A 14,459-nucleotide genomic window follows, 5' to 3' on the forward strand; every position below is an offset into this window, starting at 1 on the left:
CACTGGCAGAGTCAAATGGTTCTTGAGTCAGGAGTGAGGACTGAAATTAATAAACCAACAAAAAAATACATGGGACCTGTCTGAGAGGCTCTAGTGGAAGCTAGACACCTTACTTTATTCCAGACTCCTTCTAAGCCAGAGCAAAAGCACCTCAGCACAATAAGTAAATTCATAAGGAAGTCAAGCTCAAGGTGTGACTTTGACAAGACATCCCACCTGCTGTCTCAAACCAAAGGAGATAGACTTGGAAATTGATCACTGCCTCCAGTGAAGGCTGTGGTGAAAGCAGTCTTTCCGTTGAGATCTAAATATCAAAGCAGACCAGCAGACCAGCAGCTCCCAACAGTGACTGCAGGCTGGTCTCAGCAGAGCTCAACTTTTGGGGGGTGTACCAGCTCTGCACTGCATTAGCCTTCGTTCCTGTTGGCAGAATGAGAGTCTGGGACATAGTCAGATAGCTTGGTAGGAAGGGCCCCTGAGGTTACAGAGGGAGGCCTGGGCCCTCTGTGGTGCGTGTTTTCTGGGCCCTCTCTGTGCGTGTTTTCTGGGCCGCTCTCTGTGGGAGCCTTCCATGTTTTCTGGGCAGCTCTCTGTGGGAGCTTCCTGTGTTCACCAGTCTCTCTCCCTACAGGTTGTGACTGCAGCATCTTGGGTGCCCGGCGAGATATGCCTTGTGAGGAGGAAACTGGGCGCTGCTTGTGTCTGCCCAATGTGGTGGGCCCCAAATGTGATCAGTGCGCCCCTGCCCACTGGAAGCTGGCCAGTGGCCGGGGCTGTGAGCCCTGTGCCTGTGACCCTCGTAACTCCCTCAGCCCCCAGTGTAACCAGGTATGAGTGACGTTGGCCTAGGGCTCTTCAGTCACAGAGGGATCCTGCCTTCCAGTGTCCCTTTCTCTCCTGCACACTGTCCTCTGGCCTTCCTATAGGCAGGCAAGCTACATCTGTCCCCTTTCTGCCTGTGAGAGGCCATCAGATGTCCCTCCCTCTGTAGCTCTCAGCTATGGGCCAAGCGTGTCCCCACACCTTCCACAGCTCAGGGCTGAAACTCAGCAATGGGCTTGTCTTTGAGTGAGAGCACTGGTCTCGAGGAGCACCAGAGTGAGGGTCTGGATCATGGTTCCTGGGAGTAAGGCCAGGCAGGGACTGGAAGGGTCCCCCACGGTGCTCTCTTTATTCAGTTCACAGGCCAGTGTCCTTGTCGGGAAGGGTTTGGTGGCCTCACGTGCAGCTCTGCCGCCATCCGACAGTGTCCCGACCGGACCCATGGAGACGTGGTCACAGGGTGTCGAGGTATGTGCTTGCTACATGGTCAGGCAGCAGGCATGCAGAAGGCTGGGGTAAGGGACGCTTGCCAGAGGGCATTGATGTGGTTGGACCTCCTGTACTACAGGCCTGGGTAGCCCCGTGAGCATCTCCCTTTGAAGACTGCCTGGCCCCCTCGTGCCTGGGCCAGGTCAAGGAGGGCAGTCCTCACAGCTCCAGAGGGCCTTGCTGAGAGCAGGGGGCAGCAGCAGTGGAGAAAGTGGCTCTTGAGGGAAACAGGCGTGTTTTCCTGGGGGCTTCTGTGTCAGCAATGGCGTGGGACTAACAGCAGCATTGGGCTCAGCCTCGCAGGGCCTGGGCAACCTGCTCTTCTTTCACGGGGAGGTGCTGAGGAGCGAACACGCCTGTGCCTCGGTTGTCTCCTAAACTGACGCAGGAAATCAGTGTGAATGCACAATGGGTGTGCCGGTCAGACAGGTTCACGTGCATGCAAATGTGTAACTCAGAACGTGCCCGGCATGCCGTGGGTGCAAAGGACACACTTTCTGTCCGTCGCCGTCAAGGCTGGCTTCTGCTCTAGCTGCTGTCATCTGATAGTCCCTGTCTTTCGTCCCCGCCATGCTCTGTCCTCTTCTTGGCCCCCAGCCTCTGAGTGTCATTTCTTCCTGCTCTAGGCTGTGACTGCGACTTCAGAGGAACTGAGGGTCCCGGCTGTGACAAAGCCTCAGGCCACTGCCTCTGCCGCCTCGGCTTGACGGGCCCCCGCTGTGACCAGTGCCAGCGAGGATACTGTGACAGCTACCCAGTATGTGTGGCCTGTCACCCTTGTTTCCAGGCCTATGACGTGGACCTCCAGGAGCAGGCTCGGCGCCTCGGCAGTCTTCGTAATGCCACTGACGGCCTGCGGACAGGGCCAGGTTCCGAGGACCATGGCATGGCCTCTCGGTTGCTAGATGCCAAGAACAAGATGGAGCAGATTGGACAGATCCTAGGGGACAGCTCTGTCACAGAGCAGGATGTAGCTCAGGTGGCCAATGCCATCTCGTCTATCAGGTTGGTCCTTTTCCCACTAAGCTGCTGGAGGAGTCATGCCAGGGGGCTTGGGTGAGGCCACACTCGTCCATTCCCACCCCTGGGCGTTTTCACACTCCTCCTCTCTTGGCTACCGAGGCAGGTCTGGGAAGGTAAGGTGGTGCTGTTGCATCCATGCTGTAGGTATGGAGACCCCCACAGACGTGATGTGCAGACGCACACCCAGAGCCTAGTGTCTTCCCGAGCTCGCACTGCCAGTGGGATGAGTCATCTTGGCAGAGGGCACCCAAAAGGCAGGACACTAAAAATATCTGTGAATTTGTCTTTAGAATGCAAGCAGTCCCACCCACAGCGCCTCCTACCAGTGGAGCGCCTTCTTTGGGAGATCAGGTTCTGGAAGTTTCTATAATTAGCTTGTGTTCCCTGAGCATCGGTGGGTGGATGGTGCCAAGGGCACAAACGATAAGAAAGAGGCTCTGCTCTTCAGGGGCATTTGGACATCCTGCGCAGTGTGGGATTTGGGGTGCTCTGTGGGTAAGCCACAGCTTGTTGGAACTTGGTGACGTGACGCACGTTAGAGAACCTCCTCATGCGGGAGGCCGCGTGGCCTCCACAGGGGAAGCGCTATATGACCCAAGTCTCAGAATTAGGCAAGCAGTTACAGGTGGTCAACTTAAGAACGTGCTGTGTTTCTGTAGGCCGGAGAGGGGTGCTGTCCCCAAGCGAGACTGTGTGGGAGAGAGTGCAGGAAGAGAAAGCATGGTGGTTTGTCAGAGGGTGTGAGGCACGAGGACCCAGAGCCCCTGGCTCCTCAGCTCAGGACCAGAGCCTCTGCTGCATGGGAGTACTGATGGGTTGGAGCTCCATGGCTGCAGAGGAGAGAGTGGGAACCATAGGCTAGAGCTGAAGTCAGGGCAGCCAGCAGGGCTCTCTTCATGGAAGCTGGGAAGAGCTGGGAACAGCCAGGACAGGGAGGAGCAGGAGGCGAATCCCATGTTAGGCTGACAGGAGCGGAGGAGAGAGCTTTCACAGAGCCACCTGCAGAGATGTGGGCCAGGGTGTGCCCTGGCTCCTGCTGGTCCCAGCCTCTGCCAGGTGGAGTTCTCAGTGGCGTGTGGATTGTCCCCATGTGGCCTGCTCCTCCTGACTCAGTTACAGCTTCTCCCTGCATTTCAGCAAATATCCTTCTGTCTCAGGCGGACTCTTCAGGGCCTGCCGCTGGACCTGCCCTTACAGGAGGAGATGGAGTCCTTCTCTGCAGACCTGGGGAATCTGGACAGAAGCTTCAACCGCCTCCTCCTCATGTACCAGAGCAAGAAGGAGCAATTCGAGAAGCTAAGCAGTGCTGACCCTTCAGGTGAGAACAGGGACAGCGGCTGCTCACCCCCGGGAGAGAGATCCTTACCCAAGGCCTGCAATCCCTCTTCCTCAGGTGCCTTCCGCATGGTGACCTCCGCTTACGAGCAGTCCTCCCAGGCTGCGCAGCAGGTGTCCGACAGTTCCAGCCTGCTGAGCCAGCTGAGGGATAGTCGCAGGGAGGTGGCGGGGCTGGAGAGGCAGGCTGGGGGAGGAGGAGCTGGAGGAGCCCAGCTTGTGACCCTGCGCCTGGAGATGGCCTCACTGCCTGACCTGACACCCACCATCAACAAGGTGACTGAGAACGAGAGGCCGCATCCTGAAGCCCTCATGCCTGTGGTCTGTCTCATTCAGAACCTACCCTACCCTGCTCCTTCTGACCCCATGTCCCTGCTGTGTGCTCCAGGATTGCCAGAGAGGCATGGTTCTGGTTGCCATGGAGATGTGTGGCTGTTTGGTACGGGATGGGAGTGGTTATAGAGGGACCTCTTTGACACCCTCATCTCTCTACAGCTCTGTGGCGGCTCTAGGCAGACAGCCTGTACCCCAGGACTGTGCCCAGGAGAGCTGTGCCCCCAGGACAATGGCACAGCCTGCGGATCTCACTGCAGGGGAGCCCTGCCCAGAGCCAAAGGGGCCTTCCGCATGGCAGGGCAGGTAGCTGAGCAGCTACGGGGCTTCAATTCCCAGCTCCAGCAGACCAGGCAGATGGTAGGTACCAAGTATGGGAGTGACACAGAGTGCAAAGTCCCCTGAGCAATTGAGTTGGTATGTTACGGTCAGGAGGATGAAGCCCAGAGGTCTCCCGTGATCTGCCTGACACCTCACAGCAAGCGTGAAGCAGGATCTGGAGCTGTTGTCTTGGGCTTCCTCTTGAAGGAAATATCATTTGCAAATGGCACTGGTTGCAAGTTCCAAGGAGAGGATGCCCCATAGAGTCCTCCTTGGAGAAGCTCCTTGGAGGCGTTGTCTCTCCTGATCCATGCTGTGTTTCCACAGATCAGGGCAGCCGAGGAAGCGGCATCCAGGGTCCAGTCAGACGCGCAGCGCCTGGAGACCCAGGTGAGCACCAGCCGCCTGCAGATGGAGGAAGATGTCCGGCGCACGCGGCTTCTCATCCAGCAGGTCCGGGCCTTCCTCACGGGTGAGATGGCCCTCCCCTGCCTGTGGGTGTTCTGCTCCCTCTGGGTCTGCTGCCCTCTGACTTGGCCCTATTTTGGGGTACTGATTTTGTCGCCCTCCTGCTCTTCCTTGAACTTCCCTACCTTGTTGGATGAACGTGGACTCCTCTCTTGACCTCTGTCCATGTCTTCTCTGTGGCTTTATGTTTCTCTTTCCTGGGCATGCCCTTTCCCACTGCAGGGCCTTTCACTGATCCTTGCTGGCCTGGGGTGACGGTTCCACGGCTACAGCTTTAAATGCCACCTCTTCCGAGAGGCTTTCTGTAGTCTTTGTCTGTATCCCTCCTTCCCTCTCCCATTCATCCCTCCACTTAGAAGTGGTTGTATAGTCCATTATGAGTGTGCCTCTAAGAGAGCAAGGGTGCCAGATATATACACACTACACACACACACACACACACACACACACACACACACACACACACACACATTCATTGGTGGGGTGAATGAATGATGAATAAAGAAATGAACTCTCTTCAGTGGCCTAGTGGGTAGGGGACTAAGGGACTTGGCTTGGGGCAGGCTGCTTCTTTTGACCTTATCTTTCCCTTGAAAATGGGGTTGGTAGTATTCTGCAGGTTTATCCCGAGGACGGAGTAACTGCTGTTAAAATGTGCTTTGATGAATTAAAGGTGCCTCTGGAGTATGAGTTCACATTATTAGCTCTCGGGTCCCCGCCAGGACTTTGCTTGGCTGGAAGCCTGGCTGATATGAGCTGAGGGCTGGGTGCAGCAACGATGGCTCAAGCCACCACTCAGCGTTTTTACCCCAGAAGCCCAAGCTGTGTCCTGAGTGCAGGCAGTAGGCCACGCATGGAGCTGTAGGGGGTGCAGGTAGAACGCTGGTCCTGGAGGGGTCCACAGCCGCCCTACGACTTAGGCAGTAGGAGCCACTGGACATGGCATGGGAGTCCAGGGCAAAGATGCTGGGCATGTAGGACACAAGGACAACCAAGCTTGGAGCTTGAGGCCGAGTGGACATCTTATGCTAACCTGGGCAGGCCCAGGCTCACGCTGGGAGGGCTGACTTCTCTGCCAGCTTGGGCTCAGCTCCTGGGAACCATCAGGAATGCGCAGGCCTCTCCTCTCAGCTAGGGTGCACCTCAGGTCAGGGCCTGCAGTGAGTACAGGGGCAGAGGGGAGGGTGGGCTGAGGGAGGCTTGGCTATGGCTGGGACCCCCGGAGCTCTCACGGCAGATACTTGGTGGGCTGTAGTCTGCAGCCCCGTGGCAGGAGCTGCCAGCCTCATCTGCTCCTGCTGGGAGAGAGCAGCAGGCTACAGAGGAAGGAGTGTTGCTTCTGCTAGCCCTTCAGGAGGAGCTGAGGAAGTTCGCAGCGGGCCTTGTGGAGCAGTTAGTGAGCATGGGCAGTGTTGGGGGCCTCTGCATGGGGTTCCTTATCACAGCCACTCTGCTAAGTACTGCTGTCACGTTTCCCAGGTGAGGGATGCGCAGAGCAGTTAAGCAGTTAAGCTAGGGTGCCCAGCTGCAGGCAGCGCCGACGCCCGCCAGAATGCCCGCCGCATGCACAGGCGCCTCCTTCTGATATCTTTCCGTCTCTGGATTCTCTCTCTGCCATTGCCACTTCTGACACAACAAATTTCCCCTTCTCCTCTGAGATGCCTCTCAGGTTTCCCAAGGCCCCAGGAAAGCTCCCTGGTCCTGGGGAGGTGCCCCTACCTGAAGGCGCACACCCTAAAGGTCACTCCGCTCGTGCTTCATCTTTTATGGATCTCTCGCTCCACTACATTTTGAGCTCCGCAAGGCTGGGAAGACTCTGGCTGGATCTTTGCCTTAACTGCACGCGCTGTGCATGCTGATGTTGCCTGAACCCACTCAGAGGGTTACAGATGGAGCGCACTGTGCACCCACAGGCGCGTTGCTGCAGCTGTGCGAAATGCAGGACGCACCTAAGTTGGGTGGGGCTGTGCTCCCGGCAGGAGGCTTTCTGGGAAAGGGCATCCAGCCCTATTTGGAGAACAGAGCACTGGGCTCCAGGAGGGCTGGCATCTTTGTGGGCAGATTTTCTGGGAGGCTGAAGGCGAGACCACGGCTGTACCGTGGGCTCCTGCGGTTGCATAGCACGGAGCATCCTGCCTCCCTTCTCCCGGAAAGGTCCTTCCACCAGTGTGGAGAGGGGCGGGGATGGACCTATGTCACCTGCAGGTCCCAGAACCCCAGAGGAGTTCAGGCCAGGCTAGACTGCGGGAGAGTGGACAGCTCTTTGCAGTGATGTCTGCAGAGGCAGCTGAGAGATGAGAAAGGGTCACGCTGCACGTCTCTTCTGGAGCTCTCTCTGAGACACTTTGTAAAAACCCTTGCTGACTGATGGTGACATGGCACAGCCAGGATGGTGAGGGTCACTGGAGGCATTTCTCAGATTCGGAAACTGAACCCACGTAGCCTGAGTGAGCAGAAAAGAGCGAGTTTTCTTTCAGTCTTTTGAGTATCCTGCAAGTGCAAAGGACCTCTAAATGCGTGACCAGAGCTGGGGTCTGGGGCAAAAATGGGATAAAATCCAGTCTCTGTTCTCAGGGGTTCATACTGCAACATCGGAAGAGAGACAAAGCAGGAAGATGAGTGTTCTCATCAGGGAGGGGGAGAAAAAAGGGGTAAGGGGGAGAGAAATGGGGTGAGGGGCCAGGAATGCTGGTCCTAGATTCCATTGCTAGGACTGGCCTATCGAGACAGTGATATTTTGGGAAGAAACGGTAGTCCTTCTCTGCCTTTGAAATGATGAGTGCTTGGGCCTGAAGAAGGATGCAGGGAAGGGGTCTTATTGCCAAGGAAGCAGTTCCAGTTCCTGGCCACTCCCTCCAATTTGGAGCTGATTGTGTGTGTGGTGCTGGCATTGTTCAATACCAGCTGCCTGGCACCACCTCCTTCTTCAAGCCCACAGCTTCCTGTGGTACCAGACACTTAGCTGCCACAGCTGTGCCCACATCCCTCCTCCCCCCAGGAGACACAGGACAAGAATCCTGTAGTGTAGCGTCCCAGAAGCTCCTTATTACCACTGCCAGAGAAAGGCACCAGGGTTTGGCCTGGAGGAGCAGGGCTCTCGGGTAAACAAAACAGGGGCTACAGCAGACACCCTCCAGGGGTGCGACCCAGCCTGGAGGGGCTACTTGTGCTAGAGGAGCCGCGTGGGGCCTCTAATCCGATGGCTTGCTTGGCTGTCTTCCAGACCCTGACACAGATGCGGCCTCCATCCAAGAGATCAGTGAAGCAGTGCTGGCTCTCTGGCTGCCCACAGACTCAGCCACAGTGCTGCGCAAGATGAAAGAGATCCAAGCTATTGCTGCCAGGCTCCCCAATGTGGACCTGGTGCTCTCCCAGACCAAGCAGGACATTGCACGTGCCCGCAGGCTCCAGGCAGAGGCCGAGGAGGCCAGGTATGGCCACTGGCCCCAGTGCCTTCCTGTTGGAACTGGGCTGATGTTTGCTCCCCAGACTTGTGGCTGGGAGAGAGATCCAGGTGCAGTAGCATAAGCGGGAAGCCAGGGGACTGCAGGGTCCGGGGTCCACTGCATTCACATGACCCAGGACTTCATGCAGGGAGCTTGTGTCCAGGGAGTCCTGGGCAGCACTTACACTTCCCCACCCCTGGGAGGGTCCTGTGCTCCCCTTGCCTCTGTCCTCAGGACTGCTGCGGACTGAGCTCATGCTTGCTCATTTGCTGTCACTTGTTCTCTTTCCCCTTCCCTTCTTTTACTCAGAGGCCGAGCCCAAGCTGTGGAAGGGCAGGTGGACGACGTGATTGGGAACCTTCGGCAGGGCACCGTGGCTCTGCAGGAAGCCCAGGACACTATGCAGGGCACTGGCCGCTCTCTTCGGCTCATCCAGGAAAGGGTTGCTGAGGTGATGCATTAGCCCCCCCCGCCCCATGTTTGGGAATGGATAGATTTTGGTGCAAGACAGAAGGTGCTAGAGTGCTCCAGCTAGCTAATGCTGGAGGTCTTCCCTTGGGGCTTCAGACTTGCATCACCTGCCCAGGATGCAAAAGCAGGGATGGACTCTGGGCTGCATTGATGAGTGAGTGGAGATGGAGAAAGCCTGGGCGCCACTCAACTGCTAGCTCACAGTCAAGGTGTCATGGTCCTTCCTGAAGAGAGAGGCAAGCTGGGGGATGAGGCCCCTTGATGCCTGTGAGACCCAACACAAACCCTGATCCTTTTGTCTTTCCACAAAGGTCCAGCAGGTGCTGGGGCCAGCCGAGAGGCTGGTGACAGGCATGAAGGAGCAGATGAGTGGCTTCTGGGCACAGATGGAGGAGCTCCGCCGCCAGGCCCAGGAGGGGCAGGCACAGGCAATGCAGGCCCAGCGGCTTGCAGAGGGTGCCAGCCAGCAGGCGCTGAGTGCCCAGGAGGTATAAAGAGCCATCCCAGACATGTGGAGCCAGACTGGGGCTCCTGAGTAGTAAGAGTTACCTTGTGAGACCAGAATGGTTCACTCATTGCCAAACATTACCTGTGTCTGAATCTACCCACCGCTGCTCCTCGGGGTAGCTGGCACAAGAGGCAAGAAACACCCTAGATACTGTTTATGAATGAGACAGAGACTTGTCCCAGGCGCCAGGTCATCTACAAAGTAGTTTCTTGACACCCACTCTGGAGCTCATCTCCCGAGTCTCCATCCTGGCAGACATTCACGGCTTGGACAGATACCCTGGGCTCCCTCCTAGACAGAATTGGGATAAAGAAGATCAAGAGCCATTTCAGTACCTCAGGTATACCACCTGCTGTGCCCAGGGCAGCAGCACAGGCACATACAGTCCTGGGCTAGAGACAAAGCTGCCAACGCACCTGGATACTAACTTGCCATTTTGTGCCTTAAGATTGTAAGCTGTCCCTGGGGCCTTAGGGGTAGGCAGGGCACCTAGGCAGCCCTAACCTCTGGGGATAGCAGAAGGCCGTGTGCTGGCTTGGCTAATGCCAGTTAGCCTCCGGTGGTTAGGACTTTTGATTATGCCCATGGTGGTGCTGAGAATGGCCTACTTTCCCCAGGGCTTTGAGAGACTCAAGAGAAAGTATAGAGAGTTGAAGAACCGGCTGGGCCAGAGTCCTGCACTGGGCGAGCAAGGCAGTCGGATCCTGAGCATCAAGACTGAGGCTGAGGAGCTGTTTGGGGAGACCATGGGAATGATGGACAGAATGAAAGGTGAGCATGATCTGGGAACATGGACTGTTGGGCATTCTGGAAGGCAGTCGCCACCCACAACTTCTTTAACATTTTTTAAATTCTGTTTTTTGTGTGCACACGTGTGAGTGGAGGTAAAAGGATAGCTTGGGCGAGTTGGCTACCTCCCTCACCTCATCGGTTCTGGGGATCAGATTCAGATTGTCAGTGGCGGGTGCCTTTACCCACTGAGCCATCTCGCTGGCCCCTCCTACGTGGTACTCCTAAAACTCATTCTTGTTGGAGCCTAACCAGCAGGGCTAAGGGAATGAGAGCAGCCAAAGATAACTGAGCAGCTAGCACATGTTAGCGGATTGCGGAGACGTGCAGGTGATGTGGCTGGGCCTGGAGGCGCTTGCAGGCCAGCTGGGGCCTTTTCTCCTGCTGCCCTAGAGGCATTTTAGTGACCTGCATGTCCGTGATGAAGACATAGGAGACCTCAAGGGGCTCAGAGGGCAGTCAGTGCCAGAGAGAAATGTTCAGAGAGGTGAGATCTGAGGAAGGCGGCAAAGGCCTGGGGGAGGCTGGAGGGTGGTAAGGGGCCACAGGATGATGGGGGAGAGAAGGAGGAGGGGTGTTCCATGGCTGTGACTGGGCTCAGGTCCAGAAGGAGAGAAGGCTAGGCGAGGAATCTGAGCACAGTATCATGGCCCCTCATTGCCCTGAAAATGAGGGTAGAGATGGATGCAATCGTGAGCCGTCTTAGGCTGTCTGCGGGTTTGGAACATGGGACACACAATAGTAGCCTTGGGAAGGGAGAGTTCCTGAAACTCCCTGTCCATCTGTGGGTATGCTGAAAGTGTGTCCAGCAAATGCTGTGCACAGAGTTCTTCTGAACGGCAATACAAATGGTTGGCAGAAGCCTCATCTACGGCCAGGTGGACACTATGGAAGATAGCAGGTTGGTGGGTTTATGGTGAATTGGTGAGAGGCTGTGGCCACGTGCCCTGGAGGAGGACTGGATGCCAGTTCAGCATTTGTCCTGGCCTTGCCCAGCAATACCGTATCTGCAGATAACAATTTTCATCATATCTGAAGATAATACAGTGGGAAGCACAATCACTGACAGGGAACTTCAAAAGTTCAAAATGATAGGCGAAATTACATAAGAGGGAAAGTCACCTCTGCCCCTGTTTGGGCCTCTGCCACTAACCCACGGCTTGGGTGAAGCTTCTCTGTGGATGGCTCATGTCACCAGAAGCATTTTGTAACTGCTAAGTGGTGACACGCACAAGCTGTTACTCAGGAGTTCTGAGTCACTGCGAGATGTTCTAAGTCAGCAGTGTCTTGCTCACCGATAGAAGACTTGGCAAACATGGGACAAACAGGAGGCAGCGGCTCCAGGGTGACAGTGAAGCAGCCCCGAGGCCCAGAGGGTCCCATGCAGACCGATCCTGCTCCTGTGCTCGGGGCCGAGCCTTCCGTTTGCTGGGACCAAGACACAATGTGTGCTAAGTCACTTTACTGTCATTCCGTCTGTCAGCCTGGATTCCACGCTGAGGTCCACTGGCTGCTCAGGGCCAGTGCTGCTGCACTTTGGGATGGTGAGGGCAAACTCGCCTTCAGAAAGAATACCGACAGACATGTGCCTGTCGCAGGGAAGTGGCCAGGGTAGGCAGGGGAAGGGGTGATGTAGCAGTTAACGAGTTGAGGTGTTTGTCTTGGATGTCCAGTCACAGAAGTGTTGAATGCTGTTCCCCAGCAGCACACGAGACTGGTCACCACTGTCTGGGGGTAGGCCCAGGGTAGCTGTATGCATGGAAATGAGAAGTGGTCAGATTTGGGCATCATGAGGAGATGACTTTGGAATAGCTGCAGTTACCCTGCGAGGCAGCCCACACTCCTCCCCACCTCCTGGTAAGGTCCAGGCCATCACAGCATTATGGAGGGGATTCCTGCCTGAGTACCTTGCAGAATTTCAGACCTTGTGTCTTATCTGCAGATAGTATATAAATGTGCTGGGGCAGGAAGCAACCACTTTGTCCTGGAGTGATATTTTAGGGAGTGGTGAAAGCTCCAGGACACCTGGCCAGCTTTTTTCCAGCATGCACTTGAAGGCCATTAGTAGGATTCAAGGGTCTGCATGCCTAACTTGGTTGCAAATCTTGGGGGCAGCACCCTTCCTTGCCACCCTGGGATAGCCAGAGAGCCTGGAGTGGAGGAGAGGGGCAGGCCAAGGGGAGGCTGAGACGCTGGGCCTGGGCTTGCCAGGTTTTGCTAAGAGCAGGATGGGGCTGGAGAGGTGCGTAGTCTGTGCTCGACAGCATTTGGGGGAGACTCTCTTGCCCCCACTGCTTCCAGGCTGGGGGAGGGGCAGGGCAGGCTGGGAATCCTGGGCTTCTCACCCTCTGATTCTTTCCTGCTGGCTGTTCTGTCTGCCACAGACATGGAGTCAGAGCTGCTTCGTGGGAGTCAGGCCATCATGCTGCGCTCAGCGGACCTGTCAGGGCTAGAGAAGCGCGTGGAGCAGATCCGAAGTTACATCAATGGGCGTGTGCTGTACTATGCCACCTGCAAGTGACCTGAAGCCCCACCTCCTCACTTCCCCTCTCCACCTGGAAGGGCACGCTGGGGAGGGGAGTGTTCCTGGACTGTGACACTCTACGTTTCGTTGCACACTCGGTCACTGGGTGTGCTGCTGACTGTATTGAGCCTGTGCTTGCATGACCACATTTAAAGGAGAGGTGGTGCAAGGGGTGAGCCTCAGGACTCAGAGCGCTTAGCTAAGGGAGCTGGGCTGGACAGCGTGCCCCACACCTACTCCTACCCCCACTGTGGTAGAATCTGGGACCACACAGAAACGGAATAAAGAGTGATGTATGAATACAGAGCCCAGTAAAGTCTGCACAGGCACCGGGAAGCTCAGGAAGACATGACCCGACTCTGCCTTAAGTGACCTTTGCCACCTTTTCTGCCTCCTGCTGGGTTCCTGTGGGCCTGGTCCTATGGCTTGCCCTGGTTATGCAGTCTAGCTCAACAGCCCCTGGAATCAGGTAGACTGAGCTTCTCTGTGCCCAGACTGGAGCCCATCTGTTCCCTTCTCAGATCTGTGTGTGCACAGTGCCTCTGCTCTACCAGGCAGCGGAGGGGAGCAGAGGCTCTCTAGGTGACAGTGGCTAGTCTGTGGCTGCACAGCATCTGACACTGTACACAGAGCCCAGGCTTTCAGCCTCAAGCCCCGAGAGCCTGGCTTTTGAAGGTAGGGACCTGTAGGTGTAGGTGCTCAAGCTGGTGGCTTGTTTGCTCGTGGTTGTAATCACTAGCAGCCATGGCACTGGGCAGCTGCTGTCCTCCTCCACTGTCACTGCACCTGTCCCCCTTTAAGGCTTGGCAGCTCCTGGAACTCTTTAGCCGCCAGGACCCACAATTTCTTATATTTGGATCCCGGCAACCTTCAGTCTTTTTTCAGCTTTGCTTCCTGTCCACTTTTCCTTCTGTGGGCCCTCCACTCCCTGCTGCCTCTGCCCCTTCATGGCAGGAGGGTGCCGCCTCCCTTCCTGCTGCTATCTTCCTGCTGCTGCCACCTCTTCCCAAGTTTCCATCCCAGGCCACTCTATGCCCACAGGAGGCTGTCTCCATGTTAACTTGAAAAGAAGTCCGAGCAGTTGGTGTGCACAGCTGAAAGGAGCAAAAAGGGTGTCTGAACTTGTCATTGTATAGTCTCCCACGTTTGTGTGAAGGGCTATGTCTTCGTCAGTGCTCTGTGGCTGTGAAGAAACACCATGACCAAGACAACTCTCGGCATACAACTGTAATCCCAGCACTAGAGAGGCAGAGGCAGGCAGAGATCTGTGAGCTGAGGCCAGCCTGGCCTAGACAGCCAGTTCCAGGGCAGTCAAGACCACACACACACACACACACACACACACACACACAAAAGAACAAAGGAAGGAAGGAAAGAGAGAGGAAAGAAAAAGAAAAAGCAAGCAAGCATGTAAGTGGGTCTGGTTTTCAGTTTTAGAGAGAGACACTGAGCCTGGCTTAGGCTTTTGAACCTCAAAGCCCACCCCTAGTAACACTTCCTCCAGCAAGCCACACCTACCCAGTAAGGCCATGCCTCCTAACCATTTCAAATAGTGCTACACCCCAAGCATTCAAACATATGAGGCTATGTGGGCCAGTCCCGCTCAAACCACGGCAGACTGTGCTTGTACTGATCACAGGCCCCTCTGCTGGGCCCAAGTGCTCCTTTTCTGGGCTGGGTGAAAACAGCTCAGTTCACTGAGCCTTGTGATGGAAGAATGTTTGAAGACTATTACCAGGGATATTGACATCTGAAGAGGAACTGTGCTTCAGCAATGAGCAGCTGTGCTGTAGCGTAGCTTCCTCGAGGCATCCCCGTGGCTTCAAAGCAGCCAGGATGCAATGTGGGCGTCCACACAGCTTAGGGAGGAGCTGCTTGCCTGGCAGCCCTCTTCAAGGCAACTGGACTCCAAGGGGAGTCCAACAACTAT

General features: G+C 56.0%; 1 protein-coding gene across 5 annotated transcripts in view; it reads left to right on the forward strand.

The window, feature by feature from the left end:
• Lamb3 (laminin subunit beta 3) overlaps nucleotides 1-12,829 on the forward strand; it is a 152,863-nt gene extending 140,034 nt beyond the window's left edge. For all 5 annotated transcript variants that reach the window (XM_060364956.1, XM_060364954.1, XM_060364955.1 and 2 more), the window contains exons 12-23: nucleotides 632-828; nucleotides 1,179-1,290; nucleotides 1,938-2,316; nucleotides 3,492-3,652; nucleotides 3,728-3,945; nucleotides 4,165-4,362; nucleotides 4,651-4,795; nucleotides 8,015-8,222; nucleotides 8,547-8,688; nucleotides 9,020-9,196; nucleotides 9,834-9,987; nucleotides 12,390-12,829. In XM_060364956.1, the coding sequence (XP_060220939.1) occupies nucleotides 632-828; nucleotides 1,179-1,290; nucleotides 1,938-2,316; nucleotides 3,492-3,652; nucleotides 3,728-3,945; nucleotides 4,165-4,362; nucleotides 4,651-4,795; nucleotides 8,015-8,222; nucleotides 8,547-8,688; nucleotides 9,020-9,196; nucleotides 9,834-9,987; nucleotides 12,390-12,526 (2,228 nt within the window). In that variant the 3' untranslated portion in view covers nucleotides 12,527-12,829. The remainder of the gene's footprint in view (nucleotides 1-631; nucleotides 829-1,178; nucleotides 1,291-1,937; nucleotides 2,317-3,491; nucleotides 3,653-3,727; nucleotides 3,946-4,164; nucleotides 4,363-4,650; nucleotides 4,796-8,014; nucleotides 8,223-8,546; nucleotides 8,689-9,019; nucleotides 9,197-9,833; nucleotides 9,988-12,389) is intronic.
• Nucleotides 12,830-14,459: the final 1,630 nt, after the last annotated feature.

Source organism: Meriones unguiculatus, chromosome 11 (assembly GCF_030254825.1).
Source record: "Meriones unguiculatus strain TT.TT164.6M chromosome 11, Bangor_MerUng_6.1, whole genome shotgun sequence".
Classification (NCBI taxonomy): Eukaryota; Metazoa; Chordata; class Mammalia; order Rodentia; family Muridae; genus Meriones; species Meriones unguiculatus.